The sequence below is a fragment of the Heterodontus francisci genome, chromosome 47, assembly GCF_036365525.1.
Source record: "Heterodontus francisci isolate sHetFra1 chromosome 47, sHetFra1.hap1, whole genome shotgun sequence".
NCBI classification, from domain to species: Eukaryota; Metazoa; Chordata; class Chondrichthyes; order Heterodontiformes; family Heterodontidae; genus Heterodontus; species Heterodontus francisci.
In genome coordinates this window covers 10,221,904-10,248,874 of record NC_090417.1, presented here as the reverse complement: position 1 = coordinate 10,248,874, position 26,971 = coordinate 10,221,904, and the positions used below count along the sequence as shown (strand labels likewise).

The 26,971-nt window shown below is 43.8% G+C and overlaps 1 protein-coding gene across 1 annotated transcript in view; it reads right to left on the bottom strand.

Annotated features, from left to right (window-relative positions):
• The window catches only part of LOC137357089 (dihydropyrimidinase-related protein 2), a 70,338-nt gene that overhangs the window by 34,364 nt on the left and 9,003 nt on the right, over positions 1-26,971 (bottom strand). Inside the window, exons 2-3 of the mRNA XM_068023102.1 lie at positions 1,556-1,644; positions 1,265-1,449 (exon numbers count right to left, since the gene is read on the bottom strand). Of these exons, the coding sequence (XP_067879203.1) occupies positions 1,265-1,449; positions 1,556-1,635 (265 nt within the window). The 5' untranslated portion in view covers positions 1,636-1,644. The remainder of the gene's footprint in view (positions 1-1,264; positions 1,450-1,555; positions 1,645-26,971) is intronic.

The following is a 26,971-nucleotide window of genomic DNA, read 5'->3' as shown; positions in this document are numbered from 1 at the left end:
CAAACAGAGAAATACTGCTAACTGCGATGTTTCAATCAGAGTGACTGTCATGTGACAAGTCCCTCCACATCTGTAGTTTTATGCTGGGGTTTTTCTCTGCAGCAGGAGAGAAACAACTGGACTCTGACAAGAACAGACTCGAAGCGGCTGTCCCTCTCTCCATTCCAGCTTGAAGGCTTTCAAATCCAGCTTGTTGATGGACCAGCTTTGCATACTCCAGCTACAATCAGAAACCCTGCTGGAGGAAATCATCTGTATCACTATCTCCAAGAGACTCACCGAACCAGTCATCCACCTCTTCAAACTAAAAGCATCAGGACCACCGAATGCAACTAGAAGCCAGCCAAATCACCAAACGCCACAGATAGTTTTCCCCTTTTTTTCCAGGGACTCGAAAATAATCAATCTACCTTTCCCCACTCTGCAACCTATTTGTGTGTGTGTAAACCTCCAGAATGTGCGTGTGAGTGAAAGTTGACGTGTTGTTTATTATTTTATCAGTTCGGTTTCGGTACAATCAAGTTCGCCTCTTTCTTTGTTAACTCAAGAAAAACCTGTCCAATTGGTTCTTGTTATGATCAAAGCAAATAAGCCATCAAACACCTCCTGAATTGGCCAGTACATCCACTTTAAGAAAGAATTAAACCTGTTGTGGTCGAATCAGGAGAGGGAAAAGAAGGAAACCCTTCAACCCCTCCTCACTTGACTGTAACAGGTTGCAAACCGGGATTCAGTTTGACTGCGCTGGCCCCCATCACCTCGCTATCAGTTGAATAACCAGCTAGCACTCATTGTCTTTTTGCATGAATAACTGTTCACTTGGCCACAATAGCAGAGGACCCCTGGCACCCTTGGAAAGCTCCCCTCCCATCTTCACTTTCAGGAGGATAAGGGAGGAAACCAGCGAGCAACAACTGTTTTTTTCAAAAAGTCATGAAAATTAACACATCACAAGGGAGAAAAAGGAGATAGACCTCAAATCTGGACTATTTGCTCATCTGTGTGTAATTAATACAAATAATTAATTGCACATAATAAATAATGAGCTGCAGTAAATCCATACATGCAAATGTACATTCCAGCTTTTCACACCGTGCACTGCCCATGCCTAAATCATTTGATCCATTGTTTCCTTTCCCAACTTACTTGCTTACCTTCTCTTTCACCTTCTCTTTCAAACTTTTTTTTGCAATGAGATTATCTGGGCAGTATTTTATGAAAATTAACATATAAACTGATTGCTGGAAACAAAACTGAACCTTACAGATCATGGTCGTGCCCCCAGCCAAAGCTGCTTTTGTTCCCTGGGCGAAATCATCAGCTGCTGTCATCCCTTTGACGGGCATCTGCAGACGGGTGTGGACATCAATCCCCCCAGGAATAACCATCCGTCCATGAGCATCAGCGACTTTAACACCACCGGGCACGATCAGATTTTCACCAATTTGCCTACGCACGTGACAAGAAAGTTAGTATTTTTTTCACATAAAAAGTTTATTTATTCACTATTTTTTCTCGAAAGACCAGCATCAATAGCCAAATAAAGCCACCTTACTTGATCAGACCATCTTCTATGTAAATGTCAGCGAAAAAGGATTGGTCATCATTAACGATTTTTCCACCTTTTACCAGCATACGCTCACTCTGAAAGAAATTTTTTGAAGATTCATTAATTTAAAAAGACAGGAATCTTAAAGATTTTTAAGTATGTGAGATTGCTCCTCTGACAAGTGTACATAATTTACAGTTATGGCACACAATTCAGATTCTGAAATAACATAAAGCATATTTAATATAAAAATCTATGATTGTAATCTGGTCAAGTATCAAACGCTAACAATGAGATTGAAGTTTTCTTCCAGTTTTTGTTTGTTTTCTTGTTTTTTTAGAGCCAGGATGCATTATTTCCGCAGCTTCATATACTGAGGATTCAACATATGAAAATTGGCAATTACTTCCACCCTGAATATTCCAGACCCCCTACTTACAGTACACACAACAGTCCGAGGCTCATTCTAACGATTCAAAAATATCAGCACAAATTAATTTATTAAAAATAAATAAAAATTATTCCTGTAATAACTGAAGCCAAATATAAATCGGTCGCATTCAACATCTTCTTTGTTGCAATGCCGTTGGGGAGGGATGGGGAAATAGTCATGTTAAATGGATAATTCACAGCATTTTGCAAAGGATGTTTTAAATTCATTTCTCTTCGTGCAAGAAGCGTTCGTTTTTGAATGGGGATTCCATCTGTTTCTGTTGTCGAATCCTTTATATAATAAATCATACGAACAAACGTCTCAGAGATGGGAGCGTGGGACAGAGAGAGAGAGACAGAAAATCTCGCCCATCTGCCTCTGTTAAGACACCGCCATTATCTCCTCCAAACACTGCACAGTCGCTGTCCTTGGTGCCACAATATTAAAACTGCGTCGCTCTTTAGACTGAAATTATGCAATCGGGCTCTTGAAGGCCTGAGTATTGCATCAAGTCAAGCACTCGGGCTTGTAATTTCTAGCTGAAATTACAAAATGAATGCCACATTACATTTCATTGAACAACCCTTGAATCCTTACCGTGATACGTGGGATGTTTTTCTTGCCCTGGTAAGACATGGCTGCGATGACTGATCGGAAAGCAATAAATGATTTTTTTTTAAAAAGCGGAATACAATAGCTGCAGCCACAGAACGGTTGCAATTTTTTTTTGAAATACTATTTCTTTCCTGCCTCTTGCAGCCTCCCCTCTTGTGCCAGACCGTTCCCAGTTGGGAGAGACTCCAGCAATAATACAATTACACCAGGCTGCGGCTGCTGCGAGCATGCGCCTCGCCGCACCCAACTTTCAGACAAGTCCAGCCCCTTTGCTGTCTCCATTGGTTTCAATCAACTGGATGTCTCTCTCTGCATTGTGTTCAAGGAAAATCATCCCAGCAGCTTGATGCCACCTTGCAGCAACCGAGTTCATTCGAATCAATGAATTATAGAATTATTACAGTGCAGAAGGAGGCTACTCAGCCCATCATGTCTGCACCGGCTCTCTAATGATGAGCAATTCACCTGCCATTCCCCCCACCTTCTCCCCCTAACCCTGCACATTCCTCCTTTTCAGATAACAGTCTATTTCCCTTTTGAATGCCTCGACTGAACCTGCCTCCACCACACTCTCAAGCAGATCCTGAACACTCACTGCATGAAAAAGTTATTCCTCATGTTGCTTCTGCTTCTTTTTCCCATCACTTTAAAACTGTGCACTCCCCTTCGAGATCCTTGCAGGAGCGGGAGCAGTTTTTCTCGATCCACTCTGTCTAGACCCCTCATGGTACCGAATACATCTGTCAAATCTCCTCTCAGTCTTTTCTCCAAGGAAAACAGTCCCAAGGGTGGAGCTCCCAGAACCCCAGCTTCTGTGCTCGCATGACTGGTTTCATTTATTCCATTTTATGCAGCGATTTTATCATAAATATAACATGGGATGGCAAATCCAAACACAGAAAAGAGAATGCTTTTTTTAAAAAAAGTGAGCTGGGTGAAAATCTGCAGCAAGACTGAGAACAGACCAAAACACCTTGAAACTTGGTTGTTTGCAGTCACTGATCCAACACATTCATCTGTCCACGACTTGAATCTGCCTGCCAGCCCATTTAAAAGGACTTGCATACAAACGCATCCGACCATTCCTACAGTAATATTCAAAGAGGCTAACTCCAGAGTAAAGATAACAAGTGTGGACTGTAATATTTGCTAACGCTCATTCATAACACGCCAGCGCACCAGTTTTAAATGAAACAGGAATATATTGGATAGTGAAATGGAGAAAAAAATACAAATGCAGCAGGTCAGTCAGCATCTGAAACGGAAAGACAGGTTAACCTATCTTGGAGACTTCGTCACAACTGGGATTTAAATCCAAGAAATAATCTGTCTCCTCGTTTTCAGATGCTGACTGATTTTTTTTAAATTTGTTTTTACAATCCTCTTCTGCTATCTTATGTTTCCTTCTCCCGACTTCAGTCCCCTGCTCTGGCTGATGATCTTCCGCAACTCCACTTTCCTGCTGTATCCCCATATCGCTAATTCCCTTTGTGCCCAAAAATCCATCAACAGCTATCTTGAATATATTCAATGGCAGCATTCACAGCTTCCTAGAGTAGACAACTGCAAAGATTCACAACCTTCTGAATGACAAAATATTTCCTCACCTCAGTCCTACATGGCTCACTCAGTATTCTTAGACTGCAGTCCCTAGCCTGGGCAAACAACCTCTCAGCATCTAACCTGTCAAGCTTTCTCAAAATTTTATATGTTTAAATTTGTTAATAAATTCTTTCCTGGGAAGTGATAGTCGCTGGCAAGGCCAGTATTTGTTGCCCATTCCAAATTGCCCTTGACAACTGAGTGGCGTGCAGGGCCATTTCAGAGGGCAGTGAAGCGTCAACCACATTGCTGTCGATCTGGAGTCACATGTAGGCCAGAACAGGTTAGGACAGCAGATTTTGTTCCCGAAAGGACATTAGAGAATCAGATGGCTTTTTATCACAATCAATGGTAGTTTTATGGCACCATTACTGAGACTAGCTTTCAATTCCAGACTTTTATTCATGAATTGAATTTAAATTCCACCAGCTGCCGTGGTGGGATTTGAACCTGTGCCCCCAGGCCTCTGGATTACAAGTTCAGTGACATCACTACTGTGCCACCGTCTCCCCATTCTTCTCTCATTCGTCGAAACCAAAGGAAATTTTTTGAAATGATTCTTTCATGAGATGTGAGCAACAACTGCAAGGCTTACATTTATTGCGCATCACTCATTGCCCTTGAGAAGGTAGTGGTGAGACACCTTCTTGAACAGCTACAGTCCGTATGGTGTTGGTACACCCACAGTACTGTTAGGGAGGGAGCTTCAAGATTTTGACCCAGCGACAGCGAAGGAATGGCGATATCATTCCAAGTCAAGATGGTGTTTGACTTGAAAAGAAACAAACCCGCTCTACTCAAACGCTCCTCATTCCAAGAATTAATTTAGTTGCTCTCCATTGTCACTTTTTAATTCATTCATTCATGTGATATGGGCTAGCATTTATTGCTCATCCCTAATTGCCCTTGAGAAGGTGGTGGGGAGCTGCCTTCTTGAACCGCTGCAGTCAGTGAGGTAGGTAGACCCATAGTGCTGTTTGGAAGGGAGTTCCAGGATTTTGACCCAGCGACAGTGAAGGAACGGAAATATAGTTCCAAGTCAGGATGGTGTGCGACTTGGATGGGAACTTGCAGATGGTGACGTTCCCATGCACCTGCTCCTCTTGTCCTTCGAGGTGGTAGAGGTCACGGGTTTGGAAGGTGCTGTCGAAGGAGCCTTGGTGCGTTGCTGCAGTGCATCTTGTAGATGGTACACACTGCTGCAACTGTGCGTTGGTGGTGGAGGGAGTGAATGATTGCGAATGGGGTGCCAATCAAGCGGGCTACTTTGTCCTGGATGGTGTCGAGCTTCTTGAGTGTTGGAGCTGCACCCATCCAAGCAAGTGGAGAGTATTCCATCACACTCTTGACTTGTGCCTGTAGATGGTGGACAGGCTTTGGGGAGACAGGTGGTGAGTTACTCGCCGCCGGATTCCTTATCTCTGACCTGCTCTTGTCGCCACAGTATTAATATGCCTGGTCCAGTTCAGTTTCCAGTCAATGGTAATCCCCAGGATGTTGATAGTGGGGGATTCAGCGATGATAATGCCATTGAATGTCAAGGGGAGATGGGTTAGATTCTCTCTTGTTTGAGATGGTCATTGCTTGGCACTTGGGTGGCGTGAATGTTACTTGCCACTTATCAGCACAAGCCTGGGTATTGTCCAGGTCTTGCTGCATTTCTACACGGACTGCTTCAGTATCTGAGCAGTCACGAATGGGGCTGAACATTGTGCAATCATCAGCGAACATCACCACTTCTGACCTTATGATTGAAGGAAGGTCATTGATGAAGCAGCTGAAGATGGTTGGGTCTAGGAGACTACCCTGAGGAACTCCTGCAGTGATGTCTTGGAGCTCAGATGATTGACCTCCAACAACCACAACCATCTTCCTTTGCGTTTGGTATGACTCCAACCAGCGGAGAGTTTTCCTCCTGATTCCCATTGACTTCATTTTTGCAAGGGCTCCTTGATGCTATACTCGGTCAAATGCTGCCTTGATGTCAAGGGCACTCACTCTCGTCTCACCTCTTGAGTTCAGCTCTTTTGTCCATGTTTGAACCAAGGCTGTAATGAGGTCAGGGGCTGAGTGGCCCTGGTTTAACCCAAACTGAGCGTCACTGAGCAGGTTATTGCGAAGCAAGTGCCGCTTGATGGCACTGTTGATGACACCTTCCATCACTTTACTGATGATTGAGAGTCGACTGATGGTGCGGTAATTGGCCGGGTTGCACTTGTCCTGCTTTTTGTGTACAGGACATACCTGGGCAATTTTCCACATTGCCGGGTAGATGCCAGTGTTGTCGCTGTCTTAGAACAGCTTGGCTAGGGGCGCGGCAAGTTCTGGAGCACAGGTCTTCAGTACAATTGCCGGAATATCGTCAGAGCCCACAGCTTTTGGAGTATCCAGTGCCTTCAGTCGTTTCTTGATATCACGCAGAGTGTATCGAGTTGGCTGAAATCTGGCATCTGTGGTGCTGGAAACTTCAGAAGGAGGCAGAGATGGATCAATAACTCGGCACTTCTGGCTGAAGATTGCTGCAAATGCTTCAGCCTTATCTTTCGTACAGATGTGCTGGGCTCCCCCATCATTGAGGATGGGGATATTTGTGGAGCCACCTCCTCCATTCACGGCTGGATATGGCAGGACTGCAGAGCTTAGATCTGATACGTTGGTTATTGGATCGCTTAACTCTGTCTATCGCATGCTGCTTACGCAGTTTGGCATGCAGATAGTCCTCTGTTGTAGCTACACCAGGCTGACACTTCATTTTGAGGTATGCCTGGTGCTGCTCCTGGCATGCCCTCCAGCACTCTTCATTGAACCAGGGTTGGTCTCCTGGCTTGACGGTAATGGTAGAGTGGGGGATATGCCGGGCTATGAGGTTGTACCTCTTACCGAAGTACAGTTCCACTGACAGCACATGCCCACTGGTACCTCGCCCATCCAGGTTGGCAGCAGGGCAGTTACAATCGGCTCATCTTCCCAAGGTCAGAGAGGGTAAAAAATCAATGCCTGCCTCTTATTATCAAACCTGGACAGCAACTGTTGTCAGGTGTCACCATGGCTGCATCACCATGTCCTCAGAGCAGCATTTTCAGTCGGGGTCAAAACATGATGAACAGGCGTTGGGCCTGATTTTTACCCTTTCCCTTACCGACGGAAAGTGAGCCACCCTACAGGCCACCCCAGCTAGGATCAGCTAACTCAAAGACAGAAGATAAAACTTCTGATCTGTACAGACTAAATATCTACCAGCCTTACCAACCTGGACATCAGTGCCACCTAACTCCCTCTTATCCATCATTAACTTGATCAATCTACTCCAACTAATAAGGGCTGATGAGGGACCTTCACTGGGTTTTGTTAACTCTGAGGCTTCCTGTTTAAATAAAGACATACACGTTTCTGCCAAACCTAATGTCAAGGTTTTCCCAAGATGGAAGCCCTCAATCAATAAAAAACTGCAGAGGCTGGAAATCCTGAACAAAAACAGTAAAGGAAATCTTCCTCTCCTTACAGATGCTGCCTGATTTGCTGAGTATTTGCAGGATTTTCTGTTTTTATTTAAGCATCCTTGACAATTCAGTTGATCCATTACAAACTGATGACTCACTCTTGGGGACCAGGAACCCACTTTGTAACCATCGTAGTTTGATCCCAACATCTTGAGCGCCAGTTAAACTCATGTGACCATATGTCATCATTATCCAGGGACAGACCCAGATCAGGTACTGTGTCATTGGAGCATTCCCCTGTTCATGAAACTTGCACACCGCCACCACCCTGTAATATCATAACATTCAATTTCTTGTGCTGAAATATGTCGAACTCTTAAGTGAGGTGCAAGATAGAGCACGTAGTCTAAGTTGCCTTGGATAAAGGTGCCTGCTAAATGGCTAAATAATGATTATTAATGTATTGGAGAGAGATATCCAGAACATTTGAATTATTACTATTAGCCATAACACAGACAATGCAGCAGCAATGCAGTCGTCATCGCTGTGATGCTGACTGAATGGCATCTGATGCAAAACACACGTAAAATTCGAGATTCATTGTAAAGTGAAAATGGCAGAATCAAAAAAAAATTCTGCTTGAACGAGCTTCAAAAGGATTTTCCATATTTCCGACCAAACAAAAAGAAACATCTGTACTACGTTCAATATTCCCTATTTTGAATAAAGGCAGAGCATCTATAAAAGAACACCAAGTTCCCACTAAACGCAAAGCTGCCTCTGAAAGCATGCGATGGTCTAAGCGATGTTACTATTTTTTGGCTCAACTTTGTGCAAGGAGACCACGCTGTATTGTTACAAAAGTACTTCAATTTTTTGTTAAATTTTGAGAACTTGTGTTTTTTGGGGGGAAATCTGAAAAGGATTCCATGGATGTTTTTTCACTGGGGTCATTGAAAGGACTTAGAGGTCTTGTTTGCAAACAACAAGTACTGGAAGTCATCTGTCTTCAGATAAATACCCAGCAGTGGACTTTTTGACATGGGGAAGATGTTTACAGAGAAGTGACAGGTCAAGACTTATAGAAGTCAGGAGGCTTGACTCTTCAGATTGCTTTTGGCTTCGCTTTGGACAGTCAGTTGAAGTTTTAAAAACCAGCCAGAAGAACAGTCACCAGCTCAGCCTGTTCCATCTCTTGGAAAAGCCTTCCAGTTTTTCCATCTCTTTGAGAAGCTCTTCAAAGCAAGCGTAAGAAATAGAGAAATTGATTATGCATTCCTCCAGAAAGACCTGCCTGAAACCCCCATTGCTGCATTTCTCCTGAGACGTTGGAAAAACCTGCCAGATAAATCCTCGACACCGCCTGAATTAATTGCTCCAGAGAAAGATACCAGTGACAGCTGTATACCCATATTTGGCACGTCAAACCGAAAAAGGGACAACTGACATCTTTCCTTACCTTCTCTTTTTTGTTGAATAATTAGCAAGTATTTGGCCAAAGTATTCTTTTTGTCCTTTTTGTAACAGAGCTCTAAAAAGAAAATCTCTACATTTTTCCAGTTACCATGTGTCTGTGTCCGTGAGGGACTAACGTCAAAGGGAACTTTTATATTTCAATCTGTATGTTCATGCTTTGCTTCGTTACTGGCTATATCTTGTTTTATAATAAACTGATAATGTTGTTGTTTATTAAAGAAACCTGGTTGGTGTATTTTATTCTGGGATCAAGATAAGGCTGAAGCATTTGCAACAATCTTCAGCCAGATGTGCCGAGTTGATGATCCATCTCGGCCTCCTCCTAAAGTCCCCAGCATCACAGATGCCAGTCTTTAGCCAATTCAATTCACTCTGCGTGATGACAAGAAACGACTGAAGGCAATGGATACTGCAGTGGCTCCGGACCCGGACAACATGCCGGCAATTGTACTGCAGACCTGTGCTCCAGAACTTGCCGCGCCCCTAGCCAAGCTGTTCCAGTACAGCTACAACACTGGCATCTACACGGCAAAGTGGAAAATTGCCCAGGTTTGTCATGTACACCAAAAGCAGGACAAGTCCAAACCGGCCAATTACCATCCCATCAGTCTACTCTCAATCATCAGTAAAGTGATGGAAGAAGTCGTCGACAGTGCTAAAGTGGAAATTGCTTCGCAATAACCTGCTCAGTGACACTCAGTTTGGGTTCTGCCAGAGCCACTCAGCTCCTGCCTCATTACAGCCTTGGTTCAAACATGGACAAAAGAGCTGAACTCAAGAGGTGAGGTGAGAGTGACTGCCCTTGACATCAAGGCAGCATTTGACCGAGTATGGCATCAAGGAGCCCTTGCAAAACTAGATTCAATGGGAATCAGGGAAAAACTCTCTGCTGGTTGGAGTCATACCAAACGCAAAGGAAGATGGTTGTGGTTGTTGGAGGTCAATCATCTGAGCTCCAGGACATCACTGCAGGTGTTCCTCAGGGTAGTGTCCTCGGCCCAACCATCTTCAGCTGCTTCATCAATGATCTTCCTTCAATGATAAGGTCAGAAGTGAGGATATTCACTGATGATTGCACAATGTTCAGCACCATTCGCGACTCCTCAGATACTGAAGCAGTCCGTGTAGAAATGCAGCAAGACCTGGACAATATCCAGGCTTGAGCTGATAAGTGGCAAGTAATATTCGTGCCACACAAGTGCCAAGCAATGACCATCTCAAACAAGAGGGAATCTAAGCATCTCCCCTTGACATTCAATGGCATTGCGATTGCTGAATCCTCCACTATCAACATCCTGGGAGTCACCATTGACCAGAAACTGAAGTGGAATAGCTCTACTACCCTGAAGGACAAGGGCAACACCACCACCTGCAAGTTCTCCTCCAAGCCACACACCATCCTGATTTCGAACGATATCGCCGTTCCTTCACTGTCGCTGGGTCAAAATCCTGAAACTCCCTTCCTAACAGCACTTTGGGTATACATACCCCAAATGGACTGCAGCGGTTCAAGAAGGCAGCTCCCCACCGCCTTCTTAAGGGCAACTAGGGCTGGGAAATAAATGCTGGCCTAGCCAGCAACGCCCATATCCCAGGAATGAATATAAAAAAGAGAGTAGAATCTATGATTGACCACATCAGTAACTGGGTCAGCATTTAAATGTATGTTGTGACCTGTGGAGAAGTGGAACGAGAAATCATAGTTCACTCCTCCCACCTCGGTCGTAACAGCATACATAGTGGGTACGAAAAACTGAACAGTGTTAGTGGATTATCTATAAATGGAGTGTGAATGTGCTTCAATAGTGTGACGTCACATTCGCTGTAATTATATGCACATTTGTTCTGTATTAGTGGCATGTGATTCCAAAATATAGGGTGCTAAAACATTTTTGCTTGGCTACGCTGCGCAAACTAAATTTTGCATCCTGGCGACTTTACTGTGCTCTCACCCTGTATGCCCCCAGATTCAGTTTTGAAAGTATGGTCAACCTACATCGCACTGCTCAGATGTTCCATATTCCTGACGAAGAATTTCAGAAATATGGGATGAGACTAAGCTAAGTTGCCAATTGAGGCCAAGGTTCGATCAGCAGAATTCCCAACAATAAATTCAAATCAACAGTTTCAACCAAGACTCTTTGCTTCTGCAAGGGAAACAAAATTTCAGAGTAACTAGCAGGTGGCTTTCACCTTATCTATTCTCATTTTGTCAAAAGTCATCAAGCTCTGGAATTCCCTTCCTAAGCCTCTCTGCCTCCCTACGCCTCCCCCCTCCTTTAAGTCGCTTATGAAAACCTTTGTCCTGTGTGCCTCAGTGTATGACAAAGCTCCTGTGAAGTGCATTGGGAAATTTGACAATGTTAAAGGGGCGAATGGTTCCATGCAAATAAAGTGCCCTGTGATTGACCGCAGAAACTCCTGCAGGTGTCAGTATCAGAGGGCACTGGCAGGCAAATCTTCGTGAAATCAGCAGGATCACCACCCACGGAATTACTGGGCTAGTGACATTGTCACGTCATCAATTACATCAGCAATTCTAATATTGTTCCTGTCTAATCTCTTTAACACAGGACCCTTGACAGGAGCAGTGATGAAGTAGATGGAGAGACCTCACAGAGGGGGTTCTTGAGCTTTTGGGTTTTTTGGATTTACTTCCTTTCTCCAGTTTTACCCCCCCCCCCACTCCTCACATCCCCTCCCTTTCCCACACAACCCCATCTTTCCTGGTCGTGCTGAATCTTGATGGTGTACACTATGATGTACACCAAACATGAAGTATTTTGCCTAAATGACCATTCTTCAGACCTGAAGCCAGACTATCAGTAACAGTTGTCAGTATTGGAGGAGAATGGCAGAATACATTCAGCCGAGGTCAACCCTGTTCTCACACACGTCATCAATCTCCATTTGCCACGAGGTGGTCACCAACCCCCTACAGTCAAGCACCACTCTGTACAATGAAACTATCTAACGAGAGCTCCATCTTCAACAACTTACATTTGTATAGCATCTTTACCACAGTAAAATCAATAAAATGTCCCAAGGTGCTTCACAGGAGTGTCATCAAACAAAATTCAACATCGAGCCAGAGAGGAAGATATTCGGTCAGGTGACCAACAACTTGTACTAATAGGGAGATTTTAAGGACCGTCCTAATGGGGAAGAGAGAGTTGGCAGGTTGAGGGAGGGAATTCCAGAGCTTTGCGCCTGGATAGCTGAAAGCACGGCTGCCAATGGTGGAGCAATTAAAATCAGGGACGCACATGAGGCCAAAATTGGAGAATCGCAGAGATCTTGTAAGGTTCTAGGGCTGGAGGAGGCTACAGAAGGAGGGATTTGAAAACTAAAATAAGAATTTTAAAACTGAGGTGTTCCCAGGCAGGGACACATGTGGTTAACAAGCCAAGGAATGATAAGCGAATGCATCTTAGTGTGGATTAGCTCACGGGGGGCAAAGATTTGGATGAGCTCAAGGGTGGAAGATAGGAGGGTGTGGAGTTGAGGGGTGTGGGTTAGCAGGACGGAGGGAGGAACTAAGTATTTAGTCATGGTGTCCCAGCTAGCATGGAGTGGAGAAGGCCTGATGGATCAACTGATCTTTGGCCAAGAAAATTGGCCATGATTCACACTTCAGAATCTTACCCTGTGATTCCTGCTTCAAAATTTGCCACAAATACGACAAACTCTCGCCCACCCCCCACCCCTCACCGGTAAAGTAATGCCAAATGATGCAGAAATGACATGTGTTGCATGCTTAACTGACCACCAATATTTGGGTAACCAGATTAGTTTCTGAATGCTTCAGATAAGCAGTGCTTGGAGGTCTACATGTATGTGTGCACAATTGGTGAGGACAAGCAATGGGTTTGCTTTTGATGTCCGCATACCCACCCCGCCACACCCGCTTGTCCAGGGTCGAAGCAGACCTTGTTCAATATCAAGGTTCACACGTGAGGCATTTGGCTGAGGTACAAGAGAGTTTGTCAACAAAACTTGAACCTTAAACCAGCAGAGGAGGAAGGGAATCTGCTGTGGGGTGGGGGTGGTCAGCAGATGGAAAATAAGGGAAGATCTACCGTCATTATTGAAATATCAAAACAATGACAGGAGACCAATTCTGCTCTTACCTGTCCATGAGTATATTGTGGAGTTTCTTTGATTTTAATCTCCTGAACTGCCTTGCTAACAATCGATTCTGATCATTACCATCTTTCTCAGTGACTCTGTAGTCAATTAAGAACTCCTCCATTCAGCCGATAATAAATGCTTACGAATCTGTTGTCACCAATGCCCCACTTCCTTCGACCATTTGTGAGGTGGTTGATATCGCCCCTAACAATGCAGCTTTAACTGCTTAACTCAGATGTCTGAAATGAAATGTGCAGTCACACACCCTTGCATTCTGCCAATGAAGTCCTTTTGGGACAGAATCTTGACGAAGCCCATCATAAAAGACTCTGTTGGTGTCAGTACAACCATTTGTTTATGATCTATAGGTCTGTACCACTTCCATAACATCTGCCTTGAAAAGGTATGGAAAAATATGTACGCTAAAATCATAAGACATCCAGCTGACAAACAACCACATTTCCTGAATTATAGTGCAGAAATGATCAGTGTAACATGAGACCTATACAATGACTGTACTTAAATCACCAATAGTTTAACAAACCCTGGCTCTGCTGCCTCGAAAGGATACCTTTTTGGAGTATGTACCAATCACATCAGACACAATTACCTAAGAAACCTCTGATTCGACCAGATATCCAACACCTGAGCATTCCATGCTATTTGGAGTCCACTCAATATTAATCAAAATTATTCATATTTAAAGACCTTAATTTGGTCAACCCTGACTCAGATATAGCCGACATAAACTATGGCAGACATAAGACTTGAATATCTGAAGCTTCAAAGGTTCCACAACAACAACTTGCAATCAGCAAAACAATAGGCAATGTTCTTACCTTTAAATTAGAAAATTGTACAGCTTCTTTGATTTCAGAGTCTTGACCTGCCTTGCAAACAATCGATTTCTGCTCACCACTGTCTTTCTCAGTAACATTAGAGTTATTTAAGGGCTGAGCAGACTCAGTTTCTTTCCCACTTGTTGTTTGCCTGCTCGAGCCACAACCCAAAGCACCAAAATTCAGACTTTTATTTTCCGAGGAGCCCTCAACCGCAGAAAACATGCCCCCAAATTTCTGCCGGGGTCGTGGGCTGTCAGATCCCATTTTTGCAAAACAAGCTGGAATTCCTTCCTGTCTGGTTGACCTTTCCTTCATTTTCCTTTCAGTCATAATGTGATTTTTTTGGGTTTCTCTCGATCTGCAGACGGTCCAACGGTCCTGTAATTGATTTTGATTTAACTTTGCAGAGGCTGATTCCAGTAACTGGAGAAATAAAACTGGCCCCTTTCAAATGAGCAGTGATGTTATGAGTTCCCAGCACACAGACTCTGCAGCATCAAAGCCAATCAATCAAGGCTTTAATGTGGAATTGAAGTGACGCTCTGCCACCACTTCCTCGAACTACACACATACACACTTACAGACACACACACAAACTAACAGAAACACAAATACAAATTGACTTAAAAACTGAGCAAGACAGACTGAATTCAAACTAAGGATAAAATGATGGACACTTAAACAGGCTCCAGGTTGTCATATGCACTAGAAAGGCATCTTAGAAAATTATTTTTTCTGCAAATATTAAACTACACAAGTAGAGATAATTTAGGAAATCTGTGAAAGCTGAAAAGATAGAATTTGAATCCCCACGTGGTGAGGTTATCAGAGGAAGGACTGAAGCCACGCATCTATTACCCACTGCTGGTGTTGGGAAGCTAGGGTGGGAAGGAGGATGAAATGTCGGTTAAGTGCAGAATTTTTTCCGATTGGAAATGATATGCTAAAGCCGGTGGGTATAATTCAAAAAAGCCAAACACTGTGGATGCTGGAAATCTGAAATAAAAACAGAAAATGTTGGAAATACTCCTCAGGTCTGGCAGCCTGAGAATGGGTGGGGACATGCAGGGAAGTGACAATATAGCCAAGTTATCCTCAACCCACGTCTGCACCCACACTTCCTACAGGAATCACTAAAAAGCAACGATAAGAATGACCTCTGCTCAATCTCGCCCTTTTTTAATCGGGGTTCTGACACCAGTGGCTGCACTTCAACCACTGCCCCATGTAGCTCTGCTCGTAGCACAGAGTAGGTTTCAAACCTTCTAATCTGTAGCAGCCAGCTCCTCACTGCCTGATGCAGCTGAACCATCAGGGTGACCTCGCATATCTCAACTTAAAGCTATCCAAGGTCAGTGAAACAGTTAGACTTAATATAATGATCTGACCACGCCTAGAACACTGTGAGCAGTTCTGGACACCACACCTGAGGAAGGATATATTGGCCTTGGAGGGAATGCAGAGTAGATTAAATACAATGATAGCTGTTTTCGAGGGTTAAATTATGAGGAAAGATTACACTAACTCGTGTTGTATTTACTGGAGTTGAGAAGATTAAGGGATGATCTGATCAAAGTTTTGGAGACATCATGTGGAGCTGAGAGGGTAGAAAGCGATAAACTAGTTATGCTGGTTGGGGCATCAGGGATTAGTGGACATAGCCTAAAAATTAGAGTCAGGCCTTTCAGGGTGAAGTTCGTAAACTCTTCTACATGCAAAGCATGGTAGAAGTTTGGAACTCTCTTCCGCTAACGGCAACTAATGCTAGATCAATTGTTAATTTTAAATCTGAGATTGATAGATTTTGCTAGCCAAGGGTATTACGGGATACGAAACAAAGGTGAGTACATGGAGATAGGTCGTTTATCAGCCATGATCTGTCAGCTCTCATTTTAATTCTCCACCTTGCTACCACACTGACCTTTCTCTCCTTGGCCTGCCACAGTGTTACAATGAAGTTCAACACAAACTCATGAGGAACAGCACCTGATCTTTTGACTGGACACTGAACAACCTTCCAGAGTCAACACCGAGTTCATCAACTTCAGTTCGAAACCTCTGCCTCCCTGCTGTTTCATTATACTTTGCTGGTTTGTTTTTGTTCTCGCTTCTCACTTATTTCCCCCTTTCTTTCCACTTTTGGACAGCAGCTATTCAGGATCGTGCCAATCACACCTCCGCGAGACACATCTTTTGTTTGTTTACTTGTTCCATCAGCACTCCCTTTATTCTTGCACCATGAAAGTATTTATCATATAATTTCTCCTGCTCTCCACCTATCACAGACTGCCCCCTTTGTTGTTCTTTCCACGCTCCCTGCTTTCACCTTCTCAAAGCCTATTATTTTGCGAACTTTCCTTGTTCCAGTCCTACTCAGGACACCTCCCCCAACTCTTTTTCCAGTACTTTGATGACTGCATTGGTACCGTTTCCTGCTCCTGCCCAGAACTGGAGAACTTTATCAACTTTGCTTCCACTTTCCACCCTTCTCTCACCTTTACATGGTCCATCTCCGACACTTCCCTTCCTCGACGTTTCTGTCCCCATCTCTGGGGATAGGCTGTCTACTCATATTCATTATAAGCCCACCGACTACCATAGCTACCTCGACTACACTTCTTCACACCCTGCCTCCTGTAAGGACTCCATTCCATTCTCCCAGTTTCTCCATCTCCAACGATTCTGCTCTGATAAAGCAACTTTCCAGGACAGCGCTTCTGATGTGTCTTCCTTTTTCCTCAACTGAGGATTCCCCCCATCCCTTCCACCGTGGTTGACAGGGCCCTCAACCCTGTCCGGCCCATTTCCCGCACCTGTGCCCTCACCCCTTCCCCTCCCTCCCAGAAAGGCGACTGGGTTCCCCTTGTCCTCACTTTCCATCCCACCAGCCTCCACATCCAAAGGATCATCCTCTGTCATTTCCGCCACGTCCAGCGTGATGCCACGACCAAACGCATCTTCCCCTGGCCTCCACTGTCAGCATTACCAAGGGATCGTTCCCTCCGCAACACCCTCGTCCACTCCTCCATTACCCCTGACACCTCATCCCCTTCCCACGGCACCATCACATGCAATCACAGGACGTGTAATACCTGCCCATTTTCCTCCTCTCTCCTCTCTATCCAAGACCCTAAACACTCCTTTCAGGTGAACCAATGTTTTACTTGTACTTCTTTCAATTTAGTATACTGTATTTGCTGCTCACAATGCGGTCTCCTCTCCACTGAGGAGCCCAAAGGCAGATTGGGTGACCGCTTTGCGGAACACCTCTGCTCGGTCTGAAAACATGACCCCGAGCTTCCTGTCGCTTGCCATTTCAACACACTCCCCTGCTCCCATGCCCACATCTGTGTCCTGGGCTTGCTGCAGTATTCTAGTGAATATCAACGCAAGTTCAAGGAACAGCACCTCATTTACCTATTAGGCACGCTCTCGCCTACCGGAATGAACATTGAGTTCAATAATTTCAGATCATGACTAGCCCCCCTTTCTTATTTTTTATTTTAGTTTGTTTCATCATTCAATTTTTTTTTAACAGTGTGCCTGCCCACTGTTTTTTTCATGTTTCTGCTTTTGGCTAGGGCTTTCATTATTCTGTCATTTAACACCCTATTTCACTACAATATACACTCTTTGCCTTTGCCCCATGACCTCCTTGTCAGTTATTCTCTGTGACCCTCTTTCCTATCAACACCTTCCCTTTTGTTCACTTTTGCCCCACGCCCGCTTTATTTGCTTAAACCTGTTACATTTCTAACCTTGGCCGGTTCTGATGAAAGGTCACTGACCTGAAATGTTAACTCTGCTTCGCTCTCCACAGATGCTGCCAGACCTGCTGAGTATTTCCAGCATATACAGCCATGATTTCATTGAATGACAGAACAGGCTCGTGGGCTGACTCCTGTTCAAATTCCCAAAGACTTCATCACCTTTTTATGCACATCTTATTTTCATTCAAGGCACTGTTTCTTCAGCATCTCTCTGCTCTAAAGGGTGTAATTATACATTGGTAACCAGCATGAGTCATCTGCTGCATGAAATTAGACCACATTTCAATGTTGGGAACCAATTCTGAGTCAAATGGGAGTAAAGGCTGGACCAAGAGGAGCCCTGATGTGCTTGTGCTCTTCTATTTTCAATGTTGGCTTCAATGTTCAACTACCTTGAGTTTTCGTGCTAAAAGCAAAATACCCCGAATGATGAAAATCAGAAACAAAAACAGCAAGTGCTGGAAATACACAGCAGGTCTGGCAGTACCTGTGTATGTTCAAGACAGAGATTGATAGATTTCTCAATATTAAATGTATCAAGGGATTTGGGGATAGTGCAGGAAAATGCCGTTGAGGTAGAAGATCAGCCATGATCCAGTTGAATGGCGGAGCAGGCTCGAGGGGCTGAATGGCCTACTCCTGCTCTCATTCTTGTATTCCAATCCCAATGCATTAAGGGCCAACATTCCATTTGCCATCCTAATTGCTTGCTGTACCTGCATGCAAAATTTCTGTGTTTCTTTTACGAGTACACTTCAGTCTCTCTGAACATCAACCTTTTAAAAATATTCTGCTTTTCTACTCTTACTACCAAAGTGAATAACCTCTCATTTTCCCACACAATACTCCATCTACTCAATTAACCTGACTGTATCTCTTTGCAGCCTCTTTGTGTCCTCCTCACAGCTCACATTCGCACCTAGCAAATCATCAGCAAATTTGGATGCATTACTCTCGGTCTCTCTGTCTGGGTCATGACACCTTCCCATGCAATCGCAGGTGTAATACCTGCTCCTCTCTCCTCACCATCCAAGGCCCCAAACATTCCTGCCAGGCGAAGCACTGATTTACTTGGACTTGTTTCAATTTGGTACACAGTATTCATTGCTCACAATGCAGTATCCTCTACATTGGGGAGATCAAACGCAGACTGGGTGATCACTTTGCATGACACCTCTGCTCAGTCCGCAAGTATGACCCCAAGCTTCGGATTGCTTGCCAGTTTAATTCACCACCCTGCTCTCATGCCTACATTTCTGTCCTTGGCCTGTTGCAGTGTTCCAGTTAAGCTCGATGCAAGCTTGAGGAACAGCACCTCATCTTCCAATTTACAGCTTTTTGGACTCAACATTGAGCTCAACAATTTTAGAGCATGACTGCCTTTTTTAAAAATTTTATTTTTTAACCATGTGTTGTTTCAAACTTGGTGTTTCACGTTTTTGCTTTTAGACAGAGCTCTTCATTATTCTGCCACTCACACTCTCTCTGGACTAATGCTTTATCTTTACTACAACGATTAGCACTCCCTTTGCCTTTTGTTCCGTGACATCTTTGTCATTTAATCTCTCCCGCCCTCCACCCTATCACACAGCTTCCCTTTTCTTCTCTCCCCCTCGCCCACCCCCCCCACCTTTTCACTTGCTCAAAGCCTACTACATTTCTAACTGTTGCCAGTTCTGATGAAAGGTCACAGACCTGAAAGGTTCATGTAATAAAAGCAAAATACTGCAGATGCTGGAAATCTGAAATAAAAGCAAGAAATGCTGGCAATACTCAGCAGGTCTGGCAGCATCTGAGGAGAGAGAAGTAGAGTTAACGTTTCAGGTCAGTGACCCTTCATCAGAACTCTTCTGCTAGACCTGCTGAGTATTTCCAGCATTTCTTGTTTTTAGACCTGAAACGCTAACCTCTGTTTCCCTCTCCACAGTTGCTGCCAGGCCTGCCGAGTATTTCCAGCACTGATTTAATTTCATTAATACAGATTGTAAATAGCTGAGGCTCCAGATTTTTAGACACTAGATTATTGGACACAAAGGGCATCAAGGAATATGGTAATAGTGTTGAAAGGCGGAGTTAAGGTAGAAGATTAGTCACAAACTTAATGAATGGTGGAGCAGGTTATATGGCCTACTCCTGTTCCTATTTCTTTGTTCTTAAGTTGAAGTCATAAATTCTCCACAGGTAGAGGGACCAATCAGGGCTCCTACTCCTGATCACAATCCAATTATATTCCACGAGAAAATACACATTTGGGACACTGGCTCGGAGAAGGATTGGGCTCAACTGCGATGCACCCCCCATTTCTAAAGCCTACCAACACTCATTATTTCAGCTTATACAGGAAGAATGGATCAAGAAGGAAGCTGTCAGTGTCAGGAAAGAAAAGAAAACAAAGAGAACCAAAGTGAAACAAGTGAATTGAATTGATTATGGGAGCCATAACTGACAGGAGAAGAGAGTGCATGCCTTGTGATTAAGAACATAGGTTTTATGAAAAGTTGCCAGCTGAAACAACAGTCTATTTTTTTACTTTTCCTAACGCTGATTTACCTATAAATTTACAGCAATTCCGAATGTTCGTTAGGATTGTGAGCAATCTCAGTTTTGTCTAAAACCAGTTTGGGATTTGCACACTGAATCTCTGCTTTGTTCTCAAGTATGCGTCATAAATACAGGCCGGTCAGTCTGACCTTGGTAGTGGGCAAATTATTTGAATCAATTCTGAGATAGGATAAACTGTCACTTCGACATATAGTAACAGGGATAGGTTCAGGGAAGGTTGTGTCTTATTAACTTAACTGACTTTTTTGAGGAAGTAACAAGGAGGATTAATGAGGGTAGTGCAGTGGCTGTTGTCTACATGAATTTTCGTAAGGCATTTGACAAGATCCTACAAGGCAGACTGGTCAGAAAAGTAAAAGCCCTTGGGATGCAGGGGAATGTGGTGAGTTCTATCCAAAATTGGTTCAGTGACAGGAAACAAAGGGGAATGGTCAACGGATGGTTTGTTTGAATGGAAGGCTGTTTCCAGTGGCATTTCACAGGGCTCAGTGTTGCATCCCTTGCTGTTTGTGGTATATATTCATGATGTGAGAAGCATGATTGGGAAATTTGCAGATGACTCAAAAATTGTAGTTGCTTGTGAAGAGGATAGCTGTAGACTCCAGAATGATATCAATGGCTTGCTTGAGTGGGCAAAAAGTGGCAAATGGACTTCAATCTGGAAAAGTATGAAGTAATGCATTTGGGGAGGGGAAACAAAGCAAGGGAATAAACAATAAATGGGAGGATATTGAGAGGGGTAGAGGAAGTGAGACACCTTGGAGTGCATGTCCACAGGTCCCTGAAGGTGGTAGGACAGGTAGATAAAGTCAAGAAGGCATATGGAATGCTTTCCTTTATTGGCCGAGGTATAGAATGCAAAGCAGGGATGTAATGATGGAACTGTATAAAACTATGGTTAGCCACAGCTGGAGTATTGCGTACAGTTCTGGTCACCACATTGCAGGAAGGACATAATTGCTCTGGAGAGAGTACAGAGGAGATTTACAAGAATGTTGCCAGGGCTTGAAAATTGCAGCTATGAACAAAGATCGTTTAGGCTGGGATAAAAGCAAAATACTGCAGATGCTGGAAATTTGAAATAAAAACAAGAAATGCTGGAAATACTCAGCAGGACTTGCTTAAAACCTATTACATTTCTAACCTTTGCCAGTTCTGATAAAGGTTCACGGACCTGAAACGTTAACGCTGCTTCTCTCTCCACAGATGCTGCCAGAGCTGCTGAGTATTTCCAGCATTTCTTGTTTATATTTTGGTTTAGGCTGCGGTTCTTTTCCTTAGAACTGAGGAGGCTGAGGAGTGACTTTAATTTAGGTGTACAAAATTATGAGAGGCCTAGATAGAGTAGACAGGAAGGACCTGTTACCCCCAGTGGAGAAGTCAATTAGCAGGGGGCACAGATTTAAGGTGATTAATCGAAGGACTAGAGGACATGAGGAAAAACGTCTTCACCCAGAGGGTGCTGGGTGTCTGGAATTCACTGCCCGGATCGATGGTGGAGGCAGAATCCCTCAACTCCTTTAAAAGGTACCTGAACCTGCACCTTAAGTTCTGTAACCTTCAAGGCTCCGGACCAGGTGCTGGAACGTGGGATTAGATTGGGCAGCTAGTTTTTTCAGCTCGCGCAGACACGATGGGCTGAATAGCCTCTTTCTGTGCCATAACTTTTCTATAGTTCTATGGTTCTAACTAATGAGATGAAAAGCTGGTTAATTCTCCTTTCATCCGTAGCAATTTATCCCAGGATTAGACAGCAATGTGGCACTTACAACCTTTTAAAATGCGTTTCTTATCTCCTATTTGCAGGGATGACAGATAGCATGTCAGATGAGACCAGTGGCAATTAAATCAATGAGTAAAAGGTGTCTCGGGCATTAACTGAGCTCATTTCCCCTGCAGTTTAATGCAACAAGACACAAAATGAGATAAGGCCTTCTTGTGCTGATCAAGATGAAACTTCATGCTGGGGTAATGGTACACTTTTCTGTCTGAAGAGACAGGCATATGTCTCCATCTTTCCATCTGTCTGTCACCATTATTAAAAATGCTTCGTGTCTGCATGATTGAGTCCTGAGGCGTACCTTTAACGGAACATATCGCACAAAGGCCTCATCACCATTCACGGAGCCTGCCCACCAGACTCGTTGGTTCTGGCAGTGGGCTTTCCAGAGATGAGTTCTGTGCATCACTGTCATGTCCACTTCAAATTGCATACAGCCCTGCTCCAAAGGAGAATATTCCCCAACTCACTGGGAGCAGTTCAACAGCTCAGGCAAGGTACGAGAGGGCTGCTGATGCCCATGGAAATATCCCCCAGCAACAGCCAGGATCTTCATGAGAAAGGAGAAAATAAGAATCAAAAAAGAGAGTTTTACTTTTACTGAAAGCAGAAATTCTCGGCTCGTCAACAGACTGTCAGATTCAGTTTATTTCCAGTCACAGTGTCGCAGATAATTTAAAACTAAAATTGCTTTTTTTATGTTCAGTAATCCAAAAAATAATCCATAGTCATCAGCGCTATTTGCAGTACATCATTTTTTCTTGCTTCCAAAAATCTCTATTTCTAGTACATGTCAATATTGAGTCTTATGAGTGTAAACAAACAGTTTCTCAGATGCTTAGCCATGTGCTTATTGTGTCTTCAGTAAATGGACTACAAAACAGAAATGTCTATCAGTGCACACAGGTACATGAACTCACAGGACATCAAACAAAATTATTATAGTACATACCATATTCCTGAGGACCAGTAGCTTCCAGTCTCCATCATTATTCATTGTACCACAGGCTTTCAAAGACCTCTCATACACAGTCCACCACCTGTTTCCTTATTGAGTTGAGTACAAAGTTGGTGGTTAACCACGAGCAGTGACCGTAACTGGTTTGCCACTTGGCATTCAGTGAAGTAAAAACATGTTGCTTATTTCCTCCATTTATCTTTAAACTGCCATTTTTTACTTCTATGTTCATGTGTGTTCATCCTGTTGCAAATCTTCTTTTGTTATTATTCAGGTACATAGATAAATAAAGTTTTCTAACTATCCTGGATTGTTTTGAAGTCTCCGAGAATTAATCTGCTGCAAGCAGAAATGAAGCATTAACAGGGAGGATGTTCCTGAAGTCTGGGGAGTCCAAACCTAGGGGTCACAGTCTCAGGATACGGGGTTTGCCATTTAGAACTGAGGTGAGGAGAAATCTTTTCACTCAGAGCGTGGCGGACCTGTGGAATAATCTACCGCAGAAGGCAGTGGAGGCCAAGTCATGAAATATATTCAAGAAGGAGATAGATATGTTTCTTCATGCCAAAGGGATCAAGAGATATGGGGAGAAAGCTGGAACAGGGTACTGAATTAGATGATCAGCCATGATCTTTTTTAAATGGCGCAGCAATTTAAAGGGCCTACTCCTGCTCCGATTCTCTATGTTTTCTATGTTTCTAACAGCCAGCATATAGCAGTCGATACAAATATATTCCAGTGGAATGAAGGCAGTGCCAAGCAGCACCAGTTGCAAGCATCCCTTCGCTCCCCTCCCTCGTCTCCATTTCCTCTCCTTGCTTTCCCCCATCACTCCCCTCTCCCTCCGAATCTCCTCTGTCCCCTCCACTTATGCTCATCTCCTCTGATGGCAACCCACCTCAAGCCCGTTTTTAACGGAGGACTAATAAAAGAGTGGATACCCAACTCACAGCCAGGAGGCGGCTCCCTCATTTAAGTATTGTCATGAGGCTGCGGGCATCAGATGGTGTCCCTGACCACTGGGTTTCCTGGGCCTACGGAATTCTGACATCTGAAGGGAGGCAAGGTCTGCTGCGTGGAAGAGATAAACACTTTTTCAGCACTTCTTGTGGGCCAGGAGGAGCAGGAGTACTTTCCCCCCAGCCCATCAAGGCAATCTGTTTGTCAAACACATAGCAGCAGGCCTTAAGAATGCAACAAAGTGATTCTAACGTCCAATTTCCATCACTCATCATGAGTAAAGTAGCCCCTCAAAAATCCAGAGGTGTTTCCTCATCTCTTCAAATGTATTTAAACTCATCTTGGGTAAGCTGCATTAAGTTGAAGATCCTTTATTCGCACAGGTAAGAAATGATGAGGAGAAATAGTGCAACATGTCTTTGTCATTTCAAAAAAATGTATACCTTAACAAAATATAGTGGCAACATAGAGTTGGTGTTGGTTGTGGAGTATTTCAGTGGCTGTGCTTTATTGACACATCTTCTGTATCTCCACTTGTAACAACACTCAGTTCTGCAAGCAAAATGCGACCCCGTCGTCTGACTGCACTTGTCCTGGCAACACGTAAGTAAGCCTGGGCTTTTATTTTCCTCCTCTCTCTTTTTCTCAATGAAACTGCCCACCAGCTCCAGTGGGAGTTAAAAGTATTCCCAAGCAAAGCAAGCTCTGCTGAGTGCAGAATCACAGGTGAGGAATGACACAGGGTTGAAGCATTGGTTCAGAAGCAGTGGAAAAACAGATGGGTTCCTCCCCCATTACTTCCAATTTCAAACAGCACTAATTATGCAGCATCAGAATGCATTCAAACCAGCTAACACAGAAGGGATTAAACCTGCTTAATCCAGAAACATGGCCACAAAGACAAGAAAAATGAAGAGACTTATCGGAATCTTAAATATTCAGTGCAGAAACATTCCTGTAGCCATTAAAAGTGTCTAAGCACTAATGTATTGGATGAAGCAGGCCCCTTGGGTCGACAAGATCTCATCCTCCTGGACAGGGAGCCCCAGGCATGCTCCCATTACTGTATCTATTTCTTAAATCCTCAAAACACAACAGCTAGTATTTAGAGAGCACCTTTAACATAGTAACATGTTCCAAAGCGCTTCACAGGAGCATTATCAAACTAAATTTGACACCAAGCCACGCAAGGAGACATTAGGACAGGTGACAAAAAGCTTGGTCAAAGAGGTGGGTTGTAAGGATCACTTGGAAGAAGGAGATGTCGAGGCTGGAGAGGTTTAGGGAGGGAACTTCAGAGCTTAGGACTGAGACCAATGGTTGAGTATTAAAATTGGGAACGCGCAAGAGGCCAAAATTGCAGCAGTGCAGGTATCTCGGAAGGTTGTGCGGCTGGAAGAGATTACAGAGATACGGACGGGCAGGGCCATGGAGGGATTTGAAAATAAGCATGTAAATATTAAAACTGAAGCATTGCTTAACGGTGAGCCAACATATGTCAGTGAGCAGATTTAAGGACATGGGCATCAGAGTTTTGGATTACCTCAAGTTTATGAAGGATAGAAGATGGGACGCCTGGAGTCTGCACTGCTGTAATTGATTGGAACTGATTTTACGCACGTAATTTGTATGTAATTAGCCTTCATCCACTGCAATTTGATGAAGAAATCGCACTGCTTTTATCAGGAGAAGCTGCTGCAGTTTTGGTCAGAAGTTCTATTTACTGCAGTTCCTAGATTCTTCTTCAACACACTGGGGAAGAAGTTCTTTGGCAATGCAGACAACGTCCATTTTCTAGGGAGAGGCAGCACTTCTTGCATGGCCCACGGGCTTTCTTCATGACTGGGTCTCAGTCCAAAACTGGATGAGTGGGCGGGGTGGGGGGGGGGGGGGGCGGTGAGGAAAACGATATAAAAAAGAACTCTTTGCAGCTTGGCAGAAATAGATCCTTTCATCCACATGCATAGTTGCAAGAGGTGTGTCAGACATGCACAATTCAACAATTGAAAAATGAAGCATTGCTAGTTGTCTGAAGCAACTGCTGGAATCAGATTCTCCTATTTAAAAGGGGCTGGGTGGTGGCCCTGTATAGGTAGGGATACTGAACCATTCATGTCTTGTATGGCAACAGAGTCAATATAAATTATTCATTTCCACACAGTATGCAATATTCATATGTATGCATGATCAGGTGGATGTTAAAAAATTCTACAGCTCTATTTGAAGAGCAGGTGGGAGATCTGCTGGGAAACATTCTTCCCTCAGCCATCTCTAACACAACAGAACAATTGTTCTCGACTTGGAAATATATCATTGTTCTTTTATCATCGCTAGATCAAAATCCTGAACCCCGCTACCGAACACCACTGTGGGAGTACTTTAAACAGACGAATTGCTGCAGTTCAAGGCAGCAGCTCACAACCACTTTCTCAAGGGCAATTACGAATGGGCAATAAATGCCAGCCTTGCCAGTGGCGTCCACATCCCACAAAGCAATAAATACATTTTTTTTTCAAATTGGTTCATTATTATTGCTGGGATTTTACTGTGTGAAAAATGCCCGTCACATTTGTCTCCATAGAAATCACTGCAAGTCCACATAGTTCATTGTACATGAAGCACTTTGTGAGATGTTGCAATGCAATAATGTGCTTTAGAGATGCAAGGATATTTTTTATCACCTTCATATGTTGAAGTTCAGAAAAGGTGTTGGGTAGCTCCTCGATAACTTAGTAATTGAAGGCACTCTGTCGAAGATGGTCAGACACAGCAACAGGTCTCAAGTCAGAATCCTGGTTTGTACCTAGTTGGCTAATCTGAAGCAGGTTAGCTGCTGGAGAGCTGCAATTGTGC